This window comes from Mirounga leonina, unplaced genomic scaffold (genome assembly GCF_011800145.1).
Source record: "Mirounga leonina isolate KUSES-001 unplaced genomic scaffold, KU_Mleo_1.0 Mir_125, whole genome shotgun sequence".
Taxonomy (NCBI): Eukaryota; Metazoa; Chordata; class Mammalia; order Carnivora; family Phocidae; genus Mirounga; species Mirounga leonina.
In genome coordinates, this window is record NW_023270305.1 from 66817892 (window position 1) to 66838394 (window position 20503).

The window sequence follows — 20503 nt, forward strand, 5'->3', positions numbered from 1 at the left end:
TGCCAGCATTATCTTCATCTGTGCAATGAAACCTGGAGGATCCTTTCTCATATTTGGTGAGGAGAGGCATTTACTAAATTACTTGCTCAAATCATATGGTGAGGTTTTAGCTCCTTATTTTTGATTAGATGAGGGATGTAACATTAGGCACAATATCAATGATTAGTCCAAAATCTGTTTCTCCCCCTTTTGGAACAAGGTTTTTCTGAAATCCAGTACAAAGACACTAAAAGGGCCATGGAAAGCTAGAAAATCTCAGCTAGAAATAAAAGAGAATACTTATTTTCCATTGAGAAGCATTTTTCAGAAGAAAAAAAGAAAGCAAATCTGATTCCAACGACTTACATAGAAGAGTTACCTCTTGAAAGTCTTATTTAAAATAATAATAATAATGACTGCCTGAAAATTTCATTTAACTCCCCTCTAGGGAAAGTCTTCTCCAGGTTCTGGATCTTATAATTGGGTTGATCAATACCATAGAACTTCTTCAGAATCCAAACTTGTGTTTTCAAATCTCAAGTGTCATAAAAACATAATGAAACTACAAATAAGATCTTACTCTTAACAGGGAAAATACTTTTGAACTGTCAATGTTTCCATATGCTGAAATAGTTATTATTCAACATGCATGAAGAAAATACCTAAGATGATTTGAAATAATTATTAAGGTTTGATACATATTTATCCTGTAACTTAGGATCAGACTTCATTAACAATAAGTAGACTAAGCCAAATGAGAAGACAAAATAGCTAATGTAAATTATTTTTTAAAAGCAGGCACCTGACAGAGATTTTAATGTTATTTGCATAACAATAAAATGTAATGTTATAATTCCTGTTTTGTGTATAATTAAATATCTTAATTGAAGACATTGAAAATTTAGATAGCAAACATATATTTTAAGAAAAACATTCCCCCAAAGACATTGCACAAATACGTTTATTTGTTGGAGCATATACGTGTGTGTACACACATATACATATATTCCCTTATATCAATAGTCAGATCTCTCCTAAGAAGTAAGCTAATTGAGCTGTTTGTGTTGATAAACTCCTTTTTCTCCAGACTATTCCTCTCCGAGCCATAATTATTTGCAATTTGCCTAAGTCGTCCATTTACTGATACGTCAAGCATGAAACAGAGGCAATTCCAGAAAATGGAAATGCTTCTCAAAATCAATCTTTGGGAAATAATGTGGTAGAAGTTACTGTGTGATAGAAGACTACCTTATAACTGTCACATGGAGATGAATATTAATTTGTTGAGGTTAAGGTGGCTTTGTGCTTCATTTGTTGACTTTGCTTAGCCATCAGCAAAGCAGCACAGCCCAATTACTCCAGCAAAGCTATTTTTCCTAACAGGAGTTTTATGATTTTTATGTACTTACCAGTCAGCACACATAACAATGTCAAAATGTCCTTCCAGTTGAGAGACATCTGTCTCATTATCCCATCGTAAAACGCTTGAGGAGAAAAAGATTTTTAAAAATTATACTTAGGTGTTTTTTTTTAACTTTTGATTTTAAGCTATTAACATTATTTTTTGTGGCACTTGAAATTATTTAAAAGGTATATACAAATTATTTTAAAAGGTATAATAAAAAAACTAGGGATGGAACTGTCTGCTCTACATTTTATTTAGTCTTCAAATCCAGAAGAGGGAGAATTCTCTATTTAGACAAGAGTTAAGCCTGTGCTAGTTTTTATAGTTTGTAGATGAACCGGGGAAAAATATCTTATTTTTACCGTAGTCATTACAATGAGTCTAGATTCTTAACATCAATGAGGTACACATTGAGATCAAAGTATTCCCCATCTGACTGGAATACAAATTTATAAAAATAAGTGACGTGAAACCTCGTGTATATCTATCTTGCCTGGCATGTCAATTACATTTCTTATTGACGAAATGAGCGATTTGGCAAGATCGAAGAAAAAAAAGCAAACTTTCATTTGGTAGTTCTCAGTTTTTAGGCACATTTTAAAATTCACCCATCCTGACACTTAGTCTCCCAAAAGAGGATCAGGTTTTAAACCTCAGATTAACAACAATAATTAATAATACATATTTAAAAGTTCTAGTTGTGCTTATGAAGCCACTGAAAGATTTTAAGTTACTTTTAATTAATAATTGTGATGAACAGCATTTTACCATATCAAGTATTTTAATGATTCCTCTCTCCACATCAAAACTGACTTGCCGTGCTATTTTTCAAAGTAAAATTGTGCTCCTCTTTTCTATTTTGATTATTATTTAAAACCAAAATAAGTGAGCATATCCTACCCTGTCCAGTTATATTTGCTTATCTTGGTGGGTTCTTTATTTCTTTTACATCTTCCCAGAGTGAAAAGCCATATGTATGAATACAAAAATAAGTCTTAATTTGATAAGTCCAAAAGTTCTTCCCATGTACACTAATAAACATTATTAGTGCTAGTGAATTTCTTAAGGTAGAAAAAATTGAACACATCACCATGAAAATATCTATGCAGACTGAGCATCAGTTGCCCATTCACTCATTCAACTCATTGTTACTGAGCACCTACTATGTGGCAGGCCCTGTGCTGAGCCACAGGCGGTGCCTTCTTGATGGCAGCCAAGCAGGACATGTGGACGCATAAACCCATAATTCTGATGCTGTGTCCTATGTGTTGTGTAAGCATATAGACTTAGAGCTCCAGGGAGGGCTTTCCAGAAGAACCTGTCATCCTATGTCACTTAGACAAGCTTTATAAATTAACTCTATTCTTGTATTTGCTTAGGCCTACTGGAGAGTCAAGGAATGGAGGAAACCAGGAAAGCCCCAAGAGATTAATGCTTACTTTGTTTTTACATTAATTCCTCAGAAACTCCATGCACCTGGAGAGAATGGGACACGACCAATACCAACTTTTATGGAAACGCTGAGGCCTCCTGTGCAACTAACTGGGACTCGGGCTTGGTGGGAAACCAGGCCTGTTCAGCCCTCATCAGAGACCTAAGTGTCTTAGAGAGTTTCTACATGAACAATCTGACTTAAAATATAGATCTATACTTGACTTTTTCAAATCATAAAAGTAATGTACCCATCACACAAATTTTGGGAAAAAGAGAAAAGTGTTAAAATTACTCATAATCTTCTAGAAAATGTTTCTAATACATAAGTAATTACCTAAGCTCATTAACAGAAAGTGTAGGAAATCCTGTGGTGGGTATTGAATACTGGATTCCTGAGGAGCTTCAGCCTCTTGGTTCAACAAAGACAAATGGAGAGATGGGGTTTAGGCAGGAACTGGCTATGGATTATCACAGCAGATGTAACTAGAGTAATTCTAAAAGAAACTGAAATGCACTGCTTGGCCATGTGGACCACAACACATTCCCAAAAAGCATTTTTTCTAGTTCTCATGAGGCTATGGCTATGGTGTCCCCATAACCGTAAGCATATGACAAAAAGTGGTATATAGAACAGAGTTCAGCTTTGGTGTGAGAGACCCTCCCAAAAAATTTTGGTTCCTTCCTTGACTGGCTGTGTGAACTTGGAGTTTTCTTTCCCATCTGTAAAATGGAGATAACAATGACCACCTTCTTGAACACTCACAGAGCACCATTCATTCTGGATTTGTGGTGTTCATATAGTATACAATGAGAAGAGTGCCCCCTGGAGCTGTACAATCAGGAGGCCTTCTATCTTACAAGGCAATTGGTGATGGTGACTTCTATATTCAAGGAGCTGGTCCTTCCAATGCTTCTCTTCCAATGACCTTGCCCTCCACCCTTCTCAAATAACTCACATGACAATCGTCTAGAGCAGTACTTTAGTTGTGGAGAAGGACCAGATTTTTTTTTGTTTATATCCAATCTGTTGCAGACTGACAGTTTCATAAAATACAGTAAAAATTAACAGGCAAATGAGATTTTAAAAGCCAAGACATTCTAAACACAAGTCCACTGATCATATGCTTGGATATCACAGTAGTGTTCCTCAACATTTACTTTCAATTTCTGAACTTACCTCATTGCAGATCAGTAACATGCAGTTCATGGATTGGCTCCAGTGTATGGCCTATTTGTTGAGTAGCACTGTTCTAGACCTTGTCTTTTTGAATAACTGAAACGCTGATCTACTCTCTGACCAGCCCTTTCATAGCTCATCACTTCCAGAAGGTACTCAAATCCCAACCATTCTTCAGTCCCCTGGCCAATAATCTGCTAATCCCATCACCATGTCCCTATCTCTTTTCCATAATGTTTATCTTCCCTCCTTACCCAGCTTACATCCCACAGCCAATAATTTTAATTACTCCTTTGCATACATCCTCTACTCCTTTTTCCCTTTCTTATTATAAGTTATTTCAAAATAACTTAACTGTGACCCAGAACAAAATTCAGAAACATTTACAGGAATATAAAAGCATTCAGATTCTAAGAAGGTAAAATATAAAATACCTGGGAGCACCTGGGTGACTTAGTCGGTTAAACACCCTGATCTTGATTTCAGCTCAGGTCATGATCTCAGGGTCGTGAGATTGAGCCTTGTGTTGGGTTTTGTGCTGGGCATGGAGCCTGCTTGGGAATCTCTTTCTGCCTCTCCCTCTGCTCCTCCCCCCCCCCAAAAAAAATACCTGGCACACAATCAAAGATTACCAGGCATGCAAAGAATTAAAATAATACAACCTATAATGAGACAAATCAAACAACTAAAGCCAGCCTAAACCTAACACAGATGTTAGAATTAACAAAAAAGGGCATTAAAATAGTTACCATAATGATATTCACTGTATTTTAAAAAATGAATAGAGACAAGAAAGATACTTTTAAAGTCCCAAATCAAAATTCTAAAGATGAAAACTACAATGTCTGAGAGGAAAAATACATTGGATGGAATTAATAACAGATAAGACACTTCAGAAGAAAAGATAAATGAACTTGAAAACAAAGTTATAGAAACTATCCAAAATGAAATATAGATAGAAACAAAGAATGAAATAAATTAAAAGAGGATCAGTGAATGAGCTGTGGGGCAAATTTAAATAATCTCATATATGTGCAATTGGAGTCCCCAAAGGATAGAAGGGGGGAGGTCCAAAAAAATATTTCTAGAAATAATGGCTGAAATGTTTTCAAATTTAATGAAAACTATTAACCCACAGATCAAGAGATTTCAACAAACTCCAAGCACAAGAAACATGAAGAAAACTACAAGGTACAAATAATCTAATCAAATTGTCCAAAAGCAATGATGAAGAGAAAATCTGTAAAGTACCCAGAGGAAAAGAAAAACACAGTACATATAAATAAAGGTAAGGATGACAGCATATGTCTTGTGAGTAATGGGCAAGTCAGAAGACAGTGGACTGACATCTTTAAAGTCTGAAAGGAACATAAAAACCCTGTCAACCTAGAATTTTATAGCGAGTTAAAATATTTTCCTCCCAAAAGATGAAACAGATGTTTTCAGACATACAAAAGCTGAAAAAATTAATCACCAGCAGATCTACACCATGAGAAATGTAAAGGAAGTCCTCCAGGCAGAAGAATAATCATACCAGACAAAAATATGGATCAACAGAAAGAAATGATGAGAACCAAAAATTGTAACTACATGGGCAAATATGTAAGATTTTTTTCTTATTATTTAACTCTCTTTGAAATATTACTGACTGGTTAAATAACAAGTACTGCGAAGTTTATAACATATACATAAGCAAAATATAGGGCAATAGCATTAAGATTGGGAGGGGAGTAATAGAAGTTTCCTATGATAAGGTTTTTATAGTGTAGATGAAGTGGTACATCACTTGAGGATAGACTATGATAAGTTAAAGATGTATACTAGAAAACCTAAAGCAACTACTAAAACAACTAAACATAATTACAGCTAATAAGTCAACAAAGGAGAGAAACTAGAATAATAAAATATACTCACTTAATCAAGGGAGACAGAGAAAAATGAAAAGAAGAAGAAAGAATAGATGAACAAACAGAAAACAAAAAGCAAAATGATTTAAATCTAACCATATCAGTACTTGTACTAAGTGAAAATGGTTTAAATGCCCCCAGTTAAAAGGCAGAGAGGGTCAGATTGGATTAAAATGTTAGGTGGAAGTATATGTGGCTTACCAAATAAATGTATTTTAAATGTGAAGCACAAATGGATTAGAAGTAGAAGTCATACCAAGCAACACTAGTCAAAAGAATGCCAGAGTGGCTATATGAATGCCAGACAGTAGATTTCAGAGCAAAGAATATTACTGGATGTAAAAAGGATTACATTACAATGTTAAAGGGCCAATTCAAGAAGCAGACATAACACTTCTAAAGGTTTATGAACTGAGTAACAGAGCTTCTAATTTGAAGTCCAAATGGGTATTACTGAAAGAAAACATAGACAAAGCCACAATTATAATGAGAAATTTCAATACTCCTCTCTCAATAACTAATTGAATTAGACAGAAAATAACCAAAGTTATAGATGATTTTAACAATGCTATTAACCAACATGACTTAATTGATATTTATAGAACACTCCACCCAATAATAGCAGAATACACCTTTTTTTTCCCAACTAGGTGTGGAGCATTTACCAAAACATACCCTTTCTGGGTCATATTTTAACTTTCAACAAATTTAAAGGAATTCCAGTCATATAAAAATATGTTCCCTGGGGTGCCTGCGTGGCTCAGTCAGTTAAGCATCTGACTCTTAGTTTTGGCTCAGGTTGTAATCTCAGGGTGGTGGGATCGAGCCCCATGTCAGACTCCACACTCAACATGGAGTCTGCTTGTTTCCTCTCCCTCTGCTCCTCCCCTGCCCCCCAATCTCTCTCTCTCCTTCTTAAATAAATAAAATCTAAAAAAAAAAAAAAGTTCCCACCATCGAATTAAATTAGAAATCAATATTTTCTGTAAAATCTCTAAATATTTGGAAAATAAATAATTCACTTATAGATAACATAGCATCCAAACAAGAAATCAAAACAGAAATTGAAAAATATTTCAATTGAATGAAAATGAAAATACAACACATAAAATTTATGGGATGCATAGAGGGGAAATTAATAGCACTAAATGCCTATATCAAAAAAGAAAGGTCCAAATCAATAGACTCAGCTCCCAGCTAAATAAACAAACAAAAACAAAAAACAAACAAAAAAGCAAAGTTAAACTCAACATAACCAAAAGAAAGGAAGTAAAGATTAGAACAAAAATAAATGAAATAGAAAACAGAAACATAATAGAGAAAAATCACTGAAACCAAACACTGGTTCTTTGAGAGGAGCAATAAAATTGATAAACCTCTAGCCAGAGTGATTAGGAAAACAGGGAGAAGACATAAATCACCAATCACCAATATCATGAACGAGTGAAGTGCCATCACTACAGATTCTACAGATAGTAAGAGGATAATAAGGAATATAAAAGTTCTTCATAAAATATATTAATAAATATAAATATATAAAATAATATATAGGCATATAAATATGTATCAATATATAGATATAGATCTCATGTTCAAGTGGTTTTTCTAGGAATACAAGAAGGTTGGTTTAATGTTTAAAATTCTATCAATATAATTTACCATAGTAATGAACTAGGAAAGAAAAACGATATGATCATCTCAATAAGTGCAGAAAATGCATTGCCAAAGTCTAACATCTATTCCTGATAAAAACTCTCAGCAACCTAAGAACAGAAGGGAACTTCAACAACCTGAAGAAAGTCATCTATAAAAACCTACAGCCAGTATCATACTCCATTGGTGAAAGACTAGATGCTTTTTCCCTAAACATCAGAATAAGAAAAGGATGTTTCCTCTTACTATTAAGCTTTGCCCTGGAGATTCTAGCCAGTGTAATAAGACAAGAAAAAAACAAGTCATCAAGACTGGGAAGGAAGAAGTAAAATTATCTTTATGAGCAGGAAACCTGATCATCTACATAGAATATCCAATGGAATATACAAAAAAAAGCAAGCAGAACTAATACATGAGTTTAGCAAGGTTGTGGAATAGAAGACCAATATAAAAAAAATCAGTTATATTTCTTCATACAAGCAACAAATAATTGGAAATTATAATTTCCAATTCCCTACTACTCACAATAACATTTAAAAACGCAAACTATTAGTAGCATAAAATATGAAATACTTAGAGATAATTCTGACAAAAGATGGGAGAAATTAAATAAGACCTAAATAAATGCAGGTAATTCAGTGGATAAAGGAGAGTATTTTCAACAAATAGGGTCTTAGCATTTGGATATCTACTTTTTTTAAAAAAAGATCTCTAACACATATCTTATACCATATTAAAAATTGACTCCAAATGGATCATAAAATTAAATGTAAAACCTAACATTATAAAACTTGTTGATGAAAGTACAGAAGAAAATCTTTGTAACCTTGGGTCAAACAAAGACTTCTTAGATATGACACAGGATGCATAATCCATAAAAGAAGAAATTGGTAAATTAGACTTCATTAAAATTAAAAACTTCTGCAGTTTGAAAGATGCTATGAGGTGAATGGGAAGAGAAAGCCACAGGTCTTAGGGGGCGAAATATTTGCAAATCATATGTCTGATAAAAGCTTATATCATATAAAGCTTACATATAAACATAGAAAAAACATAACTCCCAGAGTATGTTAATAAGAAAATAAGCAACCCCATAAAAAAAAAGTGGGTAAAGCATTTGAACAGACACTTTACCAAAGATATATAAGTGGCAAATAAGCACATGAAAAAATATCCAACATCATTAGTAATTAGGAAAATTCAAATTAAAACCCTAATGAGATACTACTATATACTTACTAGAAAAGCTGTAGTTTAAAAGATTGACCATATACAGTGTTGGCGAGGATGTAGACAAAATGGAACTCTCTGACACCACCGATGAGAATATAAAATAGTACAACCACTTTGGAAAACAGTTTGTCAGTTTCCTTAAAACATTGTTACATTTGTGCCTCTATATGATCTAGCTGTTCCACTCCTAGGTATTTACCCCAGAGAAGGGAAAGCACATATCCATATAAAACATATCCACATACCATATGTGTACGTAAATATTCCTAACAGTTTCATTTGCAACAGCCCCAAATTGGCAACAACCCAAAAGTTCATCAAAGAGTGAAAGCAGGAACAAATTGTAGTATATGAGACACTACTCAGGAATAAAAAGGAAACAACTATTGATGCCTGCAACAACATAAATGAATCTCAAAATACTTTTACTAATTGAAAGAACACTGACTTTAAAAAAAAAAAAGCACATACTTAATGATTCCATTTATTTAAAACTGTAGAAAATATAAACTCACGTAAGATGAGGGATAACAAATCAGTGGAGAGGGAGGAAACTTCAAGAAGCAGAAAGGAGGGATTACCAAAGGGCAAGAAGGAAGTTTTGGGGGTGAGAGATATGTTCAGTATTTGGACTGTGGTGATGGTTTCAAAGGCGTACACAGATTTCAAAACTTATAAAATTATGCATACAGTTTATTGGATGCCAATTTTACCTCAACAAACTGTTAAAGAAAAGCTAAAAAGGAAATGTTTTCTGAAAGAGAGCAGGTGTCTACATACATACTACTAGGCCCCTTGGCCTATATGAACTTTACAGTCTAAGGCGTCACATTCAGATGCAAAGACAAGTAAAGGATGGTTCTTCTAAACCCCAAATCATGCCCATGTGTTACTTATAATTATACTGACACTGAAGTAAAATGTATGTTTTCTCCATTTTATTTCACCACAATGTCAAAATCTTATTTCTGTTTGAAATTCATTACAAAGCAAAGTATAATTTTACAGAATCACTACAGAATTCCTCATGCTTTAGAAAAATCTTAATAGCTACAGGCATGGCAAACCTAGTAAGTCTAACAGATATTGCACAGCAGGAAGAATGCTGGGCTTACAGCTAGCTAGAAAGCTCTGAGTTCAAATACCAGCTCCACCACTCACAGGCCAGTGGGGCTGGGAGATAGTACCATGGCCTTCGTCTGTTACAGACATTAGTTGCATTGCACAACGATAAAGAATCCAATGAGCTAGAATACATGAAAGTACATTATCAGGGCTCAATAAATATTAGTTTCCTTTCCCTTACTCTTGCATTAACTTAGATTTTTTTTCTTTCTGGCTTTGACTTCGGAGTGTCAACCTGAAATGCAAAGCTAAGTCAATTTCTGATAGGATTCCTACCTTGTGATTTAAAACTCACACCAATAAATAAATAAATAAATAAATAAAATTTTAAAAAATTCTCAAACAGAAAGTCTCTATTTTAAGTTTGTAATAAAACCCAATGTCAAACATGTTTAATCTAATTTGTATTTCACTGTGGTGCTCACAGATAGCTCTCCCTCTACAGATTTAAGGCCTTTCTTTTCTCACATTCCTACAGTTAGTATTTGTTTACCATTATATTTGCCAACTCCTCATTGGGGAGTGAGTCACAGTTTTTAACTCTGCTGTTAAAAAGGTCACCCCTGTGTTTTTGCATTGTATTGATACAATTCTTGATTATGCTTGCCAAATGTAATGAGCTTAGAGTTATTAAAAACAAACAAACAAACAAACAACTACACAAGCTGTCTTACCAGCAGTGGGGAAGACAGCAGTTTTCTTCACATAGATATTACAGGCATTCTTCCTTGCAACAGACTCCGGGAGCCCTTCCCACGGTTTATATCTTACATCACAAAGTCTGTCTGGGCATAGCTCACCCTTACAGAGCGTCCATTCAAGTCATTTATAGTATTTACATAAACTGGGGAATCATTTCTCTTCTTTCAAATACTTCCCTATTTGTCACTTGTCCCTCCATTTTTCCTGATCTTTTAGACTTTCAAAATGCCATACGCTAGAACATTCTATAATAGTGTTTTAGACACTTGGGGAAAGGAGCCTAAATCTAGAACAGAAAACCAAGAATGAGAGGGAACACTAATGTGTTGATTTCCTAACTTGGGAGCCAGTCCAACCACAGGGTTATTCAGCACTTCTCTGGAGGCTGTGAAGGGTAGGACAAAGAGGACCTGTTTCTAAGTAACAAAATTAAAACAGTCAAAGGAAACAAATAGTCTTTTTTGGAAATGAAACAAAATAATTACAGATTGTCATGTTGGGGACGGTATGCTGAATAAGGTGGAAGGTAGAATGTGATTTTAAGGCAGGATTTGGAGAGGAAAGAGGAAGAAGAGTTAAATCTTAGACAAAGTATACAGGAGGCAAAGGGTTTGGAGGCTGGATGCACACATCCCTGTTTTCAGCTCCCCAACATTCCAGGTCTTTGTTCTTTAAGACGACCTCACCATGAGCCTGGGGCTATCTGATATCTTTTCCCTCTTCATCTTTTCTCTTTGCCTCTTGTCTAAAAGCAAGTAGGGTTACTCATCCTTTCAAGGACAGCCTCCCCACCTATGTGCAGGATTAAACCACTCCCTTTTTCCTCTAGCTTAGTGGCTTTCAAACTTGAGCATGCATCAGAATGCTCAGTAGGTTTGTTAAAACACAGATTTCAGGCTTCAGTCCCAGAGTTTCTGATTCAGTAGGTCTGGGGTGGAGGCTGCAAATCTGCACTTCTAACAAATTTCCAAGTGGTGCTGATGCTGCTGGTCTGGGGACCATACTTTGAGAAGCACCACTCTAGGCCTTGCGGCATCAAATCTGCCCCCATCCCACCCCCCTCACTTCATATATTACTTAGTTCTTCTTCCTTGGCTGTGGTGGCATGCCTAACAACATGCTCCCCTCTTCCCCCAACTTTGCTTCTCCTCGATACACATACTACTTGGCTCTTTGCCTTCGCCATCAACGCTTTGGCAGGAGTCTACTCTCATTGATTCACTTGCCCTTGCCATCTAACCTTTCTCACAACAGACAGGAGCACTGCTTCGCAATTTGCTAGACCTTCAGTGATCTGCAGTAGCTAACACTGCTGGTCCCCCTCTCCTTGAAATTCTCTCCTGGACTTGCTTCCGTCAAGGAGCAGTTTTATACCATACCACCCTACATCAGCCTTCCTATCTCCAGCTCCTTCTCTGTATCCCTGACTGGCCCCTATTACTCTGCCCCCCAAACAGATATTTCTAAGATTCTCTCCTTAGCCATCTTCTTTTATGTTCCAGTTTCCGTAGCTGTGCTCTACTCTTTTCATGTTGATCTCCAAATCTTCTAGCACATTTCCTGAGATTTGAACTTTAACCGCCTAACTGGTTCTTAACCGCCTACTAGTTACTGTCACATACAGAACACACATTTATGTTCTACAACCACATGAATGTAGCATGTCCCAAACTGCTCTATTACTCCTCCTCCATTCTCCAGAATGGCCCCTGTATTTGCTCACTGGTTTCTGCTCTCATTCAGGCCTGGATACCTATTTCCTGTTCTTGGGAACCACTGAGATAGCTTTCAAAACAAGCAAAAAAAAAAAAAAGAAAAAAGAAAAAAACAACAACAACCCTTTTTATTGTAGAATAAAACACTGAAACAGAAAACTACATGAAACAAAAAATGCCTTAATTATGAGGCAAATACTTTTGTAACCACAACGCAGATCAAGAAATAGAACTTTGCCTGATACCTCAGAAGTCCCTTTACATGCTCTGTCCCATTTGCCTCTCTCCTCCACCTCAATGCAATGACTTCTGTTTAACTGGTCTGTTGGCCTCATCACACCAGAGAACTAAATTCGGCCTGTCCCCATTCATCACACCAGAGAACTAAATTTGCCTGGACACATTTTTCTTTTCTTCTTCTTCTTTTTTAAAAGATTTTATTTATTTATTTGAGAGAGAGACAGAGCGAGAGAGAACAAGCAGGGAGAGGGGCAGAGGGAGCGGGAGAAGCAGGCTCCCTGCTGAGCAGAGAGCCCAACAGGGGGCTTGATTCCAGGACCCAGGGATCACGACCTGAACAGAAGGCAGACACTTAACCGTCTGAGCCACCCACGCCCCAGGACACATCTCTTCTACCTCCATGCCTTTGATGATTTCCTCCTTGTTTTTCATACCTACAATGCCCTCTTCAACTGCTTTTCTTCACTTGCCTTTCATGTGCTAAATCATACCTTAAGGGCCACCTCCTTCACTCTTTCTCAGGTCCCTCTGCCTTGGATTGGCTGATTTTCTCTTTATCCTTACATAGCACGATTAACCCAACTAGAGCAGACTCTGTCTTATGCCTTGGTAGTCGGGCAAGTATCTGTCTCTCATTTGGATAGCTTGAGCTTCCTAAGACAGAAACCTCACCTTACTAATATTTGTAACCTCTAAAGAGCTCATGATAGTGCTTTACATGGAGCAGACTCTAAGTTACATTTTATTACCTTGGACTGAATGATACAAGTTGGACCAGAATAACAGCTAATTTAGTAAAATATTTTAGGTAAAAATGTTATTCACTAACAAAGAAGAGTGTATGGGGCACATACGTGGCTCAGTTGGTTAAGCATCTGACTCTTGATCTCAGCTCCAGTTTTGATCTCAGGGTCATGAGTTCAAACCCTGCTTTGGGCTCCACACTGGCTGTGAAGCCTACTGAAAAAAAAGAAGAAGAAGAAGAGTGTATGTAAGACAGACACAGCAAAAAAAAAAAAAAAAAAGTCCAAAAAATAAGCAGTGCTATGAAAGATAAAAAGATAAAAGAGATCCAAGTGTTATTTCTGGATCTCCATTTTTCTCAACTAGTGTGGAATTGTTTCTCAACTGGAGTAGTATTGGCATTTGGGACAGGACAATTCTGAATTGTAGTGGACTGTCCCTGGCACTGTAGGATGTTTACCATCTCTGCTCCCTCTGGTACTAGTAATATCCCTTAGTCATTGTGACAACCAAACAGGAATGTCCCCCGTAATTACAAACAGGTGCAGAGGTGGGCACACAGGTGGATTATCTCAAAGGGCCTCTTCCACCTCTGATGTGTGCTCCTTGTTGAATCCCAAAAGTAAGAGCTGTAATGTAGACAAGAAACTGATCAGAATTACTCCCTTGTCTGTATAACTTTGCCCCTCCCACTGCCATGCACATCATTAAGATGACACCATAGAAATTCAGAGTCCAGGGCGCCTGGGTGGCTCAGTCAGTTAAGTGTCCAGCTCTTGATCTCAGCTCTGGTCTTGATCTCAGGGTTGTGAGTTCAAGCCCTGTGTTGGGCTCCAGGCTAGGTGTAGAGCCTACAAGAGAAGAAAAGAAAAGAAAAGGAAGAGAAGAGAGAAGAAAAGAAAGGAATGAATGAATTCAGAGTCCAAAGTGAGAAATAAAGCCCTCTAATGGAAGGAAAAAAAAAAAACAAAAACTGAACAAAAACAAAAACAAACAACCTCTCTTAAGGACAAACAGCAGGGTGTCCATAGATACACCTTTATGCTTTCTTTTATTTTTTTAATAATTTTTTATTTATTCATTTGAGACAGAGAGATACAGAGAGAGAGAAAGCAGGAGCAGTGGGGAGAGGCAGAGGAAGAGGTAGAAGCAGACTCCCTGCTGAGCAGGGAGCCCGACGTGGGGCTCCAACCCAGGACCTGGAGATCATGACCTGAGCTGAAGGCAGATGCTTAACCATCTGAGCCACCCAGGCGCCCCATATTCACCTTTGTGCTTTCAGCTGGTATGCTACACTGAACAGCAATCTAGGGGTAAAATGAGTTAATCAAAGTGTGATCTTTGATCCAGATATATTAGAATCACCTTGGGAGATTGTTAAAATGTGAGATTTATGAACCTCAACCCCCAGGAGTCTAATTCAGTAAGGAAATTTTGTTTTTAAAATAAGTACCACAGGTAGTTCCTATGAAATGGGTCTGGGACCACTTGAGAAGCATGTTCCAGAAGATCTTTACCAGTATGGACTTGGATTTAGAATACTTTTTAGCCATAGGTCTAGACTTTTAGTTCCATGTGTCCAATGTGTTTATTTTCAAAAGAGATATTTTAAAGAGGATGCCACTTCAGGGAAGCAACATTCACCCTAAAGACAGAATTAATTAAGAGCACTCCCCACTATATAAAGAACTTATATAACTCAACACAAAATTAATAATAATAATAATAATCCCGTTGAAAAATGGGCAGAGGACCTGTCCAAAGAAGACATCCAGATGGCCAACAGACACATGAAAAGATGCTCAGCATCACTCATCAGGGAAATGCAAATCAAAACCACAATGAGATATCACCTTATATCTGTCAAAATGCTAGAATCAAAAAGACAAGAAATAACAAGTGTTAGCAAGGATGTAGAGAAAAAGGAACCCATGTGCACTAATGGTGGGAATGTAAGTTGATGCAGCCACTTTGGGAAACAGTATCAAGGTTCCTCAAAAAATTAAAAATAGAAATACCCTGTGATCCAATAATTCCACTGCTGGGTATTTACTCAAAGAAAACAAAAACACTAATTTGAAAAGATATATGTACTCCTGTGTTTATTGCAGCATTATTTACAATAGCCAAGATATGGAAGCAACCCAAGGGTCCATCAGTAGATGAATGGGTAAAGAAGATGTGGTGAATATGTGTGCTATGGAATATTATTCAGCCATAAAAAGAATGGCATCTTGCCATGTGAGACAACATGGATGGATCCAGAGGATATTATGCTAAGTGAAATAAGCCCAATAAAGACAAACACCGTATGATTTCACTTACACATAGAACCCAAAAGACAAAATAAATGAATAAACAAACAAAAAGCAGAAACAGACCCATAAATACAGAGAACAAACATGGTTGCCAGAGTGGAGGAAGGTGAGGGGATAGGCAAAATGGGTGAAGGGGGGTGGAAGATACAAGCTTCTAGCTTCCAGAAAGAACAAGTCATGGTGATAAAACGTACAGCATAGGGAAGATAGTCAATGGTACTATAATAATGTGGTGAGTACAGCATAACATAGAGACTTGTGGAATCACTATGCTCTGCACCTGAAACTAATATAACATCGTGTGTCAACTATACTTCAATTAAAAACAAAAAACAAAAAAAACCACTTCTCACCGGATCACTAAGGGAAGGAAGCAACATCACAGATTCACCGAAACAGGATTTAATTTATATAAATTCCTTGAAACAGATGACCTGACCAACTTCATTGATTTTTACCCTGAAGTGAAACTAATTTACATTTCCAGACTATAAATTAGGCTTGGAGAGAGGTGAGGGGGAAGTAATGTTAGGTCTCAATGAAATTTTTGCCTTAGAGGATCTACAAGAGTGATTAACTACAGACAATTGAGAGTTGACAGTAAGTCAGGTTCCGTCCTTTCTTTGTAAATACATGACATCTATAAAATAAAATAAACAAGAGAATAAGGTAGATGGAACTGGCTTTAATGAGTGAAAACTGGGACAACTTTAAGGCAATGAAATACTACAGCATTTAATGGGAAACTCTTAGAGAGAGCTCTACTTCAGCGGTTCTCAAGCAAGGTCTCCAGACCAGCAATAGCAGGGTCACCTGCGAACCTGCTAGAAATGCAAACTCTTGGGCCCTACCTCAGTCTCTCCAGGGATAGGACCCAATAATCTGTGTCATAAGTTCTACAGATGATTCTGATACTAAAGTTTGAGAACTACGGCTCCAGCTTATTATATATCTCTGGACTGACTTTAAAACTGATCCCACTCTCTGGATCTGTGTTTTTGTCTGTATTTTAGCTGAAATAAACTTATTTCAGAGTCCAAAAGGAAGATGGATTTGCCTAACATTTGGACCCCTTAAGTTGGTGACCAGTATATTCTACACTGGTTAGGGAGGACTGGTAAGGGGTTTTGAGATCTTGGAATGAAAGGTACTAATTATATTTCCCATTTCAAATATCTCTGATTCTATAATTATGACAGCTGATTAACTTACATGGGAGTAAAACAAAGTGATGATAAAAAATTAGAATTAGCTTTAATTTCATATCAAATTTCAACTATGTGCCATTAAATGTGAAATCACAAAATTCATTATTGTTTTTTCATGTTTTCATTCACTTTTCTTTTTTGTTCATTTTCAAATTTATGAACTTTCAAGCACAGTGCATTTTAATATAAGAATTTCACTATTTGTTGCCAACTTCAAATTGTAACTTCCAGAATAATGGGATAAAAATCGCTCTGATCTAGCATTATGCTAGCAACTTAGGGTGACCCAGATTAGATGGCTCAAAAGATAAGAAAAGTTTCCAAATTCTTTTAAGAAGTCAGCATACCAGTGATATTAATAAAGATAGTGCAATAAAACCGTGGACCAATTTTACTGATGAATATCAATACAAAAAGCCCAGATAACATAATATACTGCTGGTGGGAATGTAAAATGATTCAGCCAACTTGGAAAACAGTCTGGCAATTCCTCAGAAAGTTAAACATAGAGGTACTATATGGCTATATACATCCAAGAGAAATTAAACTTGTCATAAGAACTTGTACACAAATGTTCACAGCAGCACTATTCATAATAGCTAAAAAGTGGAAACAACCCAATTGTCAACAATGAATGGATGAATAAAATGTGGTCTATCCATCCTCCAAAACACTACTAGGACTGATGAATGAATTCAGCAAGTTTGCAGGATACAAAATCAATGTAAAGAAATTTGTGGCATTTCTATACACTAATAATGAAGCAGCAGAAAGAGAAATTAAGAAAACAATCCCATTTACAACTGCACCAAAAATAATAAAATACCTAGGGATAAACTTAACCAAGGAGGTAACAAACCTATACTGTGAAAACTATGAAACACTAATGAAAGAAGTTGAAGACAACACAAACAAATGGACAGACATGCCATGCTCATGGATTGGAAGAACAAATATTGTTAAAATGTCCATACTACCCAAAGCAATCTATAGATTCAATGCAATCCCTATTAAAATACCAACTGCATTTTTCACAGAACTGGAACAAACAATCCTAATTTTTTTTTTAACCATAATAGTTTTATCAAGTCTTTTATTTATTTATTTATTTATTTATTTATTTATTTATTTATTTATTTATGATTTTATTTATTTATTTGACAGAGAGAGACACAGCAAGAGAGGGAACACAAGCGGGGCAAGTGGGAAAGGCAAAAGGAGAAGCAGGCTTCCCGTGGAGCAGAGAGCCCAATGCAGGGCTCGATCCCAGGACCCTGGGATCATGACCTGAGCTGAAGGCAGATGCTTAATGACTGAGGCACCCAGGCTCCCCAAACAATCCTAAAATTTGTATGGGGTCACAAAAGACCCCAAATAGCCAAAGCAATCTTGAAAAAGAAAAGCAAAACTGGAGGGGCACCTGGGGGCTCAGTTGGTTAAGCAGCTGCCTTAGGCTTGGGTTATGATCTTGGGGTCCTGGGATTGAGCCCCGCATGGGGCTCCCTGTTCAGCAGGGAGCCTCCTTCTCCTTCTTTTCGCGACTTGTGCTCTCTCTCACTGAAAGAAAGAAGGAAGGAAGGAAGGAAGGAAGGAAGGAAGGAAGGAAGAAAAAGAAAGGAAGGAAGGAAGGAAGGAAGAAAGAGAGAGAGAGGAAAGAAAAAAAGAAAGAAAGAAAGAAAGAAAAAGAAAGAAAGAAAGAAAGAAAGAAAGAAAGAAAGAAAGAAAGAAAGAAAAAAGAGCAAAACTGGAGGTATCACAATTCCAGACTTCAAGTTATATTACAAAACTACAAAGCTGTAGTAATCAAAATAGTATGGTACCTCACAAAAATAGATACAGAGATCAACAGAACAGAATAGAAAGCCCAGAAATAAACTCACAATTATATGGCCAATTAATCTTTGACAAAGGAGGGAAGAATATGCGATGGGAAAAACTCACCTCAACAAATGGTGTTGGGAAAAATGGACATCTACATGCAAAAGAAAGAATCTGGACCACTTTCTTTTTTTTTTTTTTTAAAGATTTTATTTATTTATGTGACAGAGAGAGACACAGCGAGAGAGGGAACACAAGCAGGGGGAGTGGGAGAGGGAGAAGCAGACTTCCCGTGGAGCAGGGAGCCCGATGCGGGACTCGATCCCAAGACCCTGGGATCATGACCTGAGCCGAAGGCAGACGCTTAACGACTGAGCCACCCAGGCGCCCCGCTGGACCACTTTCTTATATCACACACAAAAGTAAACTCAAAATAGATTAAGGACCTTAAACCATAAAAATCCTGGAAGACAGCACAGGCAGTAATTTCTCTGACACTGGGCATAACAACATCTTTCTATATATGTTTTCTGAGGCAAGGGAAACAAAAGCAAAAATAAACTATTGGGACTACATCAAAATTTAAAAAACTTTGGCACAGCAAAGGAAACAACCAACAAAACTAAAAGACAACCTACTGAATGGAAGAATATATTTGCAAATGACATCTGATAAAGGGTTAGTATCCAAGATATATAAAGAATTTATGCAACTCAACAGCAAAAAACAAAAACAACCAACCAAAAAAACCACAAATAAAAAAATGGGCAGAAGACATGAACAGACATTTCTCCAAAGAAGACCTATACGTGGCCAACAGACGCATGAAAAGATGCTCAACATCACTCATCATCAGGGAAATGTAAATCAAACCCACATTGATATATCACCTCACACCTGTCAGAATGGCTAAAATCAAAAACTCAAGAAACAAGTGTTAGCAAGGATGTGGAGAAAAAGGAACTCTCATGCACCGTTGGTGAGAATGCAAATTGGTGCAGCCACTGTGGAAAACAGTATGGAGGTTCCCCAAAAGTTTAAAAACAGAACTACCCTATGATTCAGTAATTCCACTAGTGGGTATTTATCCAAAGAATATGAAATACAAATTCAAAGGGCTATATGGATCCGTATATTTATTGCAGCATTATTTACAATAGCCAAATTATAGAAGCAGCCTAAGTGTCTATCAATAGATGAACGGATAAAAAGGATGTAGTATATACATATATACAATGGAATATTATTCAGCCATAAAAAGAACGAAATCTTGCCATTTGCAACAACATGGATGGATATAGAGTATAATGCTAAATGAAATAAGCCAGACAGAGAAAGACAAATACCGTATCATTTCACTTATATGTGGAATTTGAGAAACAAAACAAATGAACAAAGAAAAAAAAAGAGACAAACCAAAAAACAGACTCTCAACTACAGAGAACAAACATATGGTTACCAGAGGGGAGGTGGGTTGGGGGATGGGTGAAGTAGGGGAAGGGGACTAACAGTATGCTTATCTTGATGAGCACTGAGTTATGTAAGGAATTGTTAAATCACTATATCATACACCTGAAACTAATACAACACTGTATGTTAACTACACTGGAATTAAAACAAAATAAACGTGTTCTATCTGTACAGTGGAATATTATTCAGCCATAAAAAAGAATGACATCACAATACATGCTAAAACATGGATGAACCCCAAAACAATTATGTTAAGTTAAAGAAACCAGATATGAAGGACCACATATTATATGATTCCATTTATGTGAAATGTCCAGAAGAAGAAAATCCATAGAGCCAGAAAGTAGATCAGTGGCTCCCTGATGCTAGGAAAGA

At 36.5% G+C, this 20503-nt stretch overlaps 1 protein-coding gene across 4 annotated transcripts in view; it reads right to left on the reverse strand.

The window, feature by feature from the left end:
* Positions 1-20503, reverse strand: part of CAMKMT (calmodulin-lysine N-methyltransferase) — a 375160-nt gene that overhangs the window by 21492 nt on the left and 333165 nt on the right. For 3 of the 4 annotated variants that reach the window (XM_035001654.1, XM_035001655.1, XM_035001652.1), the window contains one exon: positions 1389-1463. The exons of the other annotated variant lie outside the window; for it this stretch is intronic. In XM_035001654.1, coding sequence (XP_034857545.1) covers positions 1389-1463 — 75 coding nt within the window. The remainder of the gene's footprint in view (positions 1-1388; positions 1464-20503) is intronic. 4 annotated transcript variants of the gene reach the window in all.